The sequence below is a fragment of the Equus caballus genome, chromosome 10, assembly GCF_041296265.1.
Source record: "Equus caballus isolate H_3958 breed thoroughbred chromosome 10, TB-T2T, whole genome shotgun sequence".
Lineage (NCBI taxonomy): Eukaryota > Metazoa > Chordata > Mammalia > Perissodactyla > Equidae > Equus > Equus caballus.
The window spans coordinates 20,639,366-20,647,684 of record NC_091693.1 but is presented as its reverse complement, the minus strand read 5'-3'; the positions used below and the strand labels follow the sequence as shown (position 1 = coordinate 20,647,684).

Below are 8,319 nucleotides of genomic sequence, written 5' to 3'. Positions count from 1 at the left end.
CAAAGAGAAGGCAGCCGTCTGCAAGGCAAGGACAGAGGCCTCAGAAGGAACCAATCCTGCTGAGACCTTCATCTCGGACTTCCAACCTCCAGAACCGTGAGAAATAAATTTCCGTTGTTTCTGCACCCCAGCCTGTGGTATTTTGTTATGGCAGCCCCAGAAAATAATACAGATATCATTGCTTTAAAGCTCAAAAACAAGCACAACTAAATAATATGCTGTTAAGGGATACACACAAATGTGCCAAAGTAATCATGGAAATCAAGGGAAGGATAAACACAATTCAGGAGAGTGGTTACAGGTGGTGGGATGAGCGATGGGATAAAGAGTCAGTTAACAATAATGCCCTATTCTTAAACAGAGCGGGGGCTTAATGAGGGTCTTTTATGCCCCAATATTTACACATAAATTATTTTACACGTATCAGATATTACAAAATTTCCAAAATGATTGTTTTTAAGGCACAGCTGCTCTTCCACCTCCAGCCACCTCTGTCACCCAACTCCACCCCAGCTGTGGCTTCCTGCCCAAAAGGTTCCCAGGAGCTGTCACTGCTCAGGGTTAGAACCAGAAGTCCAGTTGTGTTTGCAGTCGGTGGAAAAGAGAGATTGAGAGAGGAATCGCCTCCCCGCAGGAATTTCCAGAACCTGTGGTCACACTGCCATCTGGTCCGGCTCAAGCAAACCACCCGTGCTTTGAAAAGAAGGAACTTGCAGCTGGAAATGAGGAGGCTGGTATTTTAGAGGAGGTGGGGGCTTAGGGCTGGAGCAGAGGACAAGTTGTTCCAAAGAACAAATGAAGAACGTGGGGCCGGTACGGGAAAACCCTGCAGAAGCCAGGAGGGAGTCAGGTTCAAGGTGCACCACTGACAACAGAAAAGAAGAAAACAAAACAAGCCATTCCATGCCTTGCCCACTGCTCCCAACTGACCCTAAAGAGGAAGGACACACTTCACCTCAGATACTCATGAAGGCAGAGACGGGGTGATGCGTCTACAAACCAAGGAATGCTAAAGACTGCCAGCAAACCACCAAAACTAGGGGCAAGGCATGGAACAGCATGGGAGGACATCAGGCAAACCCAAGAGAGGAACTTCTATTCTAATAAAGGAGTGGGGGGTGTTCTTACAAAATGTCAACATTATAAATATGGAAATGTTCCAGATTTAAGGAGGCATGACATCTAAATGCAATCAATATCTGGCCCCAGACTGGATCCCGAACTGCAGGGGAAAGTGCTATAAAGGACATCATTTGGGTCAACCGACAAAACTGGAATTCCACCAATAGATTAGATAAAAGTATTGTGTAAACGTTACGTTTACGGAGGCTGATTACTGTGGTTACATAAGAAAGTATCTCTATTCTTAGGAAATACACACTGAAGCATTTAGGGGTAAATGTGTGTAACTGGCCCTTAAATGTTTCAGAAAATATATGGATATATTGAGAAGCGAAAACTAGCTAGGACTATAAAAATCTGCCTCGCGACTATCTATGGACACAGATAAAGCCAGCTGCAAAGTTAACAGAAACATTTCTCCCAGGGACACGCTGCAGCTGTCAAGTGTTCTAACAACCCCGCTTTGTGAGCGACTGTTGCTATGTCCCTGAGAAACTTTGTTCTCTCAAATCATACGCTTCTGGAAACTTTGCTGTTTGAAAGTACATCCATAAAAACGAAGCATCCTACTCTTGCCCGGAAGATCGAAGTCACTTTGACACAAAGTAGCCTCGATTTCCAGCCCTGATGCCGAGCTTTCAATAGAGTTTCTGGGCACAACATGCCACACTTCTCTTAACTTTGTAGTTTCCAAGGAAACGGGACACTGAGTCCACTTCGCAGTCCAGACCTGATGTTGACTCATTTATACACATCCTTGCTTTGCTCTGAAGCCATCAAAACACAGTTTCACTTAAATTTCACCCAAATTCCCCTCCTCCCCCAAATCTGATAACTTACTCACAGCTCCTCCTCTGGGATGTGGTCTCCTTCATTGCGATGGGTCAGTAAACCCGACTTTGGTTTGTCCCTGGTGATTGGGTTAGGACGGACAGGCGGGCGATGAATGGATGGATAGATAGATTACGATAAAGGTAAAGCCGTGGGGCAAACTGTTAGCAATAGATAAATCTGGGTGAAAGGTTTTGAAAAATCGGGAAGACCCGACCACCGGTTACAACCTAAGCGAACTTTAGGCTGTGGCTTCTGGTTTTCCTACCCGTAGACGCACGACCAGACTACATTTCCCAAAGTGCCTCGGGGCGAGACTCGATGGGTGGGGAGGAAAGGTGTGAGCTCTGATTGGACACTGCCGAGCTCTGCTTATTCCAAAGGGCGTGGTCCTCAGGCTTCCTGGGAAATGTAGGCGAGCCCCACGTGGAAGGAGGGGGCGGGGCTTGCGAGGGGACCTGCGTTACGGCTGCTGGGAAACGTGGTTCTGGGGAGGGCTTAGTGGGCCTGCCGCTTGGCCTCCTGGGATTTGTAGTCCTGGCAAGCCCGGGCGGCCTCTGGTCTCTCTTCTTCCCGCTGGGTGATCCCGGGCCTCGCGCCCTTCTTGCACTACTTCCCTGGGATCCCTTAACGCATCGATCCCAACCAGCTACTCAGGCCTTCTTCGGTCCGCGGCTCCGCGCTGTCAAACCGCAGGTGCTCCGCAGAGAGCCAGGGAGGGGAGGCGTTGGCAAACACCTACCCTTGGGAGGTCCTGGAAGGCTTCTTGGAGGAGGGGGCAGGGTTCCCATAGACGGAACTAAGTCACGAATCAGCCCCAAATGCAATGCACAGGCTCACTGATATGATGCATCAACAGTCCTTGCAAATGTCCTCCACTCCCCACCGCGACCTCTCTGTGCGCCCACAGCTCTGTCCCAGGGCTGTTATGGCAGCCCCAGGCCCTGTAGACAGATATTGACCACAGAGTGGCACGGAAAGTGACGGGAGGTGTGAAGAGGAGAGCCCCCGGCCCTGTGGGAGCCCAGGGGAGGGAACTGACCTGGGCCTGGCGGAGGCCAGGGAGGAAGAGATCCGACGCATTTCAGGGTCCCCAACGCGGCCCCACACAAGCATCCTCATTCATTCAAAGAGCTCCCAAGTGCCAGGGGCTGCTGGGGACACGGAGCTGGCCATCCCCGGCCCTGCCCCGCGAGGGTCCCCCAGTCTGGCTGACCAGGGCCGGGTCAGGAGAGAAGTCTGGCTCAAGTTTGCAGGGTAGGTAAGTGGCTGAGGTAGGATTAGAACTCTGGCCATCTGGCTCCAGAATCCAGGCGGGTATAACCATCCAACCGCCCCATCCCCTTACTTTCCAGAATGTGAGGTCTGTGAGGGTGGACCCCTCCTGGCGTTAGCTGATACCCATCCATGTCTTCCCTCTGACAGCCTGCTGCCCCACCCCCATCCTGGGAACAAGCTCGGAGGGGTCAGAATTTTAAGGTCTTCCCCTCTTTGAGGCCACTCCCCCACCCCCTAGCCGGCCACTCTGTACCTCAGAGGGAGGCCATGGGGCTGAGAAATGAGTCCTGAAGGGAGGGGGGCGCATCGCGCTCTCCTCTTCTGGAGATGACTGTGTGGCTCCTTCTTCCCAAGGGCGGATCCAACGGTGACACTTTGCACAGGGTGCTGCCACGGCCGAGGGAGGGGCAGGGGCAGAGATGTAAGGATAGATGGGGTCACACTTGGGTTCCTGGGCTCCATGATGATGTCAGGGTCAGGACCATGATCCCAGTAGTGGGGGACACTGGGGTGATCCCCAAATTAGAGGACCTCGCCCAGAGTTGTCCACCATGCTGAGGCCCAGGCTGGCCATCCGCTGAGTGTCCTCGCTGCCCCAGGGAATCAGGGCATGAACAATGGTGGGGAAGGAAAGGTCTTGTGTGGCTCATGCCCCACCAGTTCCCAAATGCTCACTTTTCTGGGCTCAGCAAGAGCCATACAAGGTAGGGGTGACCGTGCCCATGCTCATATGAGGAAACTGAGGCTCAGAGGGAGCAGGGGACTGTCTCACGGCCTCACAGGCAGGCAGCAGAGAAGGGGGCATTGGGAGGGAGCCTGTTCTCCCAGGCTGGGTAGGCCGTTTGTGTCTCTTGGGCCAGCCCCGTGGCTTAGCAGTTAAGTTCACACACTCCACTTCAGCCGCCCACGGTTTGCTGGTTCGGATTCTGGGCAAGGACCTACACACCGCTTGGCAAGCCATGCTGTGGCAGGCGTCCCACATATAAAGTAGAGGAAGATGGGCACGGCTGTTAGCTCAGGGCCAGTCTTCCTCAGCAAAAAGAGGAACATTGGCCCTAGATGTCAGCCCAGGGCTAATCTTTCCCGCCCCTCAAAAAAACGTTGGTGTCTCCACACATGCCCCTGGGGTGGGAGAAGCAGCACAGGGCCTGATGTTATGTACCATCTTGTGAAACAAGTTTGAAACACACTAAACAAAATTAAACGGGGTCTTTCCCGCAGGACTTGTCAGGGCCTGTAGCTCCTGTCGTTCCCCAAGATCTCTCTGACCAGGACCATGGCCTGGGACAATGATTGATAGGTCCTGGGTCCCAAAGGCCGTGAGTGGGACAGGATGGGGGGGGGGGGGCGGGGAGGCGTCCGCAGCGTGTGCACGCGCGTACTCCGGGCATCTGTGCGCAGAAGCGGAAAACCGTGCGTACACAGGCACATGCGTTCTCCACCACTCTCGATTCTGGGGCTCAAATTGTATCCATAAAAGCGGGACAGGACAGGCATCCGACGGCCAGGGGCTGCCCTTCTCGCTTGCCCCGCGGAGAAAAAAAGGCCCGAAGTGCCCTCCTTTCCCTCTTCCCCCTCATTGCCTGCTCAAGTCAGATTCCACAAGGCTTTATTGGCAGCGGATCTAGCCTGGTGCCCGCCGCTTCTAGAAAAGACACAGGCAAGGAAGGGGTCCCGGGCCCGCAGGAGGCCCCCCACCCCTGGGATCGCCCAGCCAGGGGGGCCTCCCTTCCATCCACGGGCAGGGAGGGAGGGGCGTCCTGGCAGGGCGCACGGCCCGCGCGGAGGGCAGGGGGCGGGACGGCGAGGAGAGGCGGGGACCGGCCCCGCTAGAAGGGGAACTCGCAGACGTAGTAGAGGCGCCGCTCGCAGTCGTGGTCCCACCAGGAGCCGTCGTCCGAGGCCTGCGCCACGCAGTTCTCGAGCGCGCCGCCGTTCGGCTGGTTGGGGCTGAGCGGATGCGGCGCGGCGCTGGGCGCGGCGCCGGGCTCGGGGCGGGGCGCGCGGTGCCAGGCGAAGAAGGACACGCGCTGGCCGTTCTCGAAGAGGTAGAGGCCCTCGGCGCGCCGGTCGTGCACGCCCAGCCACACGGGCCAGTTGTAGGGCGCGAGCGCGCCGCGCAGGTAGCGGCTCAGCGCCTCCATCTGCGGCCGGTCCGCCGGCTGCGCCAGGCTCCCGCCCCGCGCCGCGCAGCGCGCCTGCGCCGCCGCCTGCGCCTCGAAGTCGCGCGAGAGCAGGAAGCACTTGTGGCCCAGGCGCACGCCCTTCAGGCAGCCTGTGGGCGGGGTGGAGGCGGGGTCAGAGCCTCGGGGGCGTGGTCAGAACCGCGGGGAGGCGGAGCTCCAGGGCCGCCGGGGGCGGGGCCAGACCGTCGGGATGGGCTTGGAGGGGGCGTGGCGCGGCCGGAGTGGGGTCTGCTCCACCTCGGGGAGCCCAGCGCGTCTCCCCCACCGCCCGCAGGCTCCCTGCATCGACCCTCCCCGTCCGTCGACACTCCCCAAATCTCCAGGAACCCCCTCCCCCTGACACCGGGACTCCCCACCTCTCCGGGCCCCTCCTCCCGCCGTACCCCCACCCCAGCCGGGTCGACCCGCTCTCCCAGCCCGCCCGGCGCGGTGCGGACTCACCCTCCAAGCGGCCGTGCTCGCGCTCAGTGCGGCTCTGCGCCTCCTGCAGGGCTTGCACCGCGTCGCGGGTGTCGCCCGCCGCCTCCCGCAGCTGCCGCAGCCCCCGGGTCAGCTCGACCACGCGGGTGTCCAGCGCGTGCAGACGGACGTGCAGCTGGTGCAGGCCCGCGTCCAGGCCGGCCAGGCGGCCCACTGCGGACCGACAGGGCGCACGTTGGACGGGGACCCTGGGGGCGGAGCCGGGAGCCCCGAGGACCTGGGGGGTGACGGGGCCCTAGGGCTCCTGGGGGCAGAGTTGGGGTAGGGGGGACTCGGGACTCGTGGAAGGCAGGAACCGGTGGCCCCGGGCTCTTAGGAGGCAAGGCCGGGATTCCGGGCTGTTGCGGGTGTAGGGGCTCAGGGCTGGGAGGTGGGCAATTGTGCAAATGACCGCGGAGGCCTGGGGGCAGGGCGGAGCTAATGGTTACTCACGGATGTAAGTGACGGTGTCCTCAGGGGTGGGAGAGGGGCTGGGACTGGAGGAGAGGGTTGGCGTTGCTTCCTCCTCCTCTGCCTCCTCCAGACCATCTTCCTCGGCCCCCAAGGCCCCTTTGCCTTCAGAGGTTCCCTCAGGATTTTCATCCCCCCCCACAGCCGGCAGCCCCAGGGCCTCCTGTAAATGCTGAGACAGGGGCCGAATGGTCAGAGCCAGCCTGTCAGCCCCATGCTGGCTCCCCAGACGCTCGGCCACCCCCTCTCCAGCTGTAAGCTGGCTCTCTGCCCCTGAATCACTTCTCTGAACCCATGGGCCACATCCTCTGAGCCTCTCCCATCCTCCCCCTCGCCCACCTTCCCCACCCAGGAATACCCCCTCCCAAGCCCACGGTTCCTCCACAGGGCCCCAGCACGCCCCAACTCACCTTCAGCATCAGGGCCTCCCTCTCCCGCTCCTCCTCCTGGGCGCCTCCCCAGCCCCCCTCCCACTCCCTGTCGGCTGCCTGAGCGCCATGGCTGCAGCCCAGGAGCTGGGGGACCACCAGGGCCCCGAGGAGCCAAGCTGCTTGCATCAAGCTGGGCTCCCAGCACCCGAGGGGGCAGACAGGCTGTCTCTGGGGAGGTGTCTCTGGGGACTGGTGTGTGCCCCCCAACCCTGTGTGCAGATCACCAGCCCCCTGGTGCTGCCTCCCCCAGCTTCTTTCTAGTCTCTCCCAACTCCTGTCTCTGTCTGTTGGTCTCTACTCCTCTGTGTGTCTCTCTCCGCCTCTCTTGGCTCCCCCGAGGCCCTGCCTTTGTGGCCGGAAACCTCCAACGTTCCGAAGCCTGGATCCCGCCTTGGGTGTCCCCACACACCCCCCTCTTCCCACTTTCCAGAACTCACTTCCGCCCTCCTCTTTCCTCCTGCCGTGGTGGCCAAAAGCTCCAAGGGTCAGGAAGAGGGTGGAGCCGGCTGGCTCTCCAAGGGGTCCTGGGGACACAGCCTCTGCCTGGGAACTCTCTCAGGGGGTTGTTGGGGCTTGGCCCTGCTCCCCTTGAGTTCCCCTGGCCACTCCCCAGGAGGGTGGAGACCGCAGGGTCTCGCTCAGATTGTTATTACCCTGTGGCCACTGTCGCCCACACACCCTGCTGGAGGAGTCCTGCTCCCCATTCTCAGGCTGTAGGGGGGCCTCCTGCCCCCACATGTCAGATCCTGTCCTCCAAGGCCTTGCCCCGAGGTGTCAGTGAGTGTGTGTGTCTGTCTCTGGGGACACATGTGAAGAGCACGTGTGTGGCTGTGTGTGCAGCCCTGGGAGGTCGGGCCCCGGGGTTCATTCGCCTGCTTTCCTGGAAGCCCCCTGCAGGCCAGGCTCTGGGTGGGGCCATGCTGAGGACTCCAGTTGCTCACAGACCAGCAATCTCACAGGGTGAGGGGCTGGGACAGAACGGAGGGGGCAAGGCTGGGTGGGGAAGCTTTCTCCAGAAGGAGGAGGAGGCAGACACCGGGCTGGGTGCTTACAGAGCTCTGAGCCTCCATCGAGGTGCCTGTCTCCCGCCCGGCCCCCTGCAGTCACCTCCTCCTGGCTCTCCCCCTCCTTCCTCTCCAGCCCCTCCAATCCCGCGCTTGCCGCAGCCAGAGCTACGCTTCCAAACCGTAAATCAGATCACGTCACTCCCACTCCCCTCCTTCCCACCAGATGCAGGAGGAAAGCCAAGCTCTGTCCTCAGCCGGGCCTGGCCTGCCATCTGGGGGTGGGGGGTGACAGAGGGGAGGGCGGGTTGGGGAGGTGCCCGCCGCCCCTCTGCAAGCTCCTCGCCCCATCCCCTCGCCACCCAGGTTCCAGCCACACTGGCCTCTTCGCTCCTTCCCGGATGCTGAGCTCCTTCCCACCTCATTTGGCGCTAGCCTTTTCCTCCTTCTAGAAGGCTCTTCCCCCAGCAGCTTCCATCACTGAGGTCTCAGCTCAGAGAGACCTTCCCTGACGGTGTCATCTAAAGAAGGTGCCCT

The 8,319-nt window shown here is 59.7% G+C and overlaps 1 protein-coding gene across 1 annotated transcript; it reads right to left on the bottom strand.

Moving 5' to 3' along the window:
* Positions 1 to 4,823: 4,823 nt before the first annotated feature.
* On the bottom strand, positions 4,824 to 7,183 carry CLEC11A (C-type lectin domain containing 11A). The gene is made up of 4 exons (XM_023650254.2): positions 6,758 to 7,183; positions 6,330 to 6,519; positions 5,859 to 6,050; positions 4,824 to 5,506 (listed from the first exon to the last, which is right to left on the bottom strand). The coding sequence occupies exons 1-4, from the start codon at positions 6,902 to 6,904 to the stop codon at positions 5,061 to 5,063; spliced, it is 975 nt and encodes a 324-aa protein (XP_023506022.1). The 5' UTR covers positions 6,905 to 7,183; the 3' UTR covers positions 4,824 to 5,060.
* Positions 7,184 to 8,319: the final 1,136 nt, after the last annotated feature.

Excerpts from the sequence above, each read along its gene's own strand:
- CLEC11A (XM_023650254.2), bottom strand. The coding sequence starts at position 6,904 with ATGCAAGCAGCTTGGCTCCTCGGGGCCCTGGTGGTCCCCCAGCTCCTG. Across the intron at positions 6,520-6,757 it reads GGGAGGCCCTGATGCTGAAG|CATTTACAGGAGGCCCTGGG; the intron begins GTGAGTTGGGGC and ends CCCCTGTCTCAG. Across the intron at positions 6,051-6,329 it reads GGACACCGTCACTTACATCC|TGGGCCGCCTGGCCGGCCTG; the intron begins GTGAGTAACCAT and ends GTCGGTCCGCAG.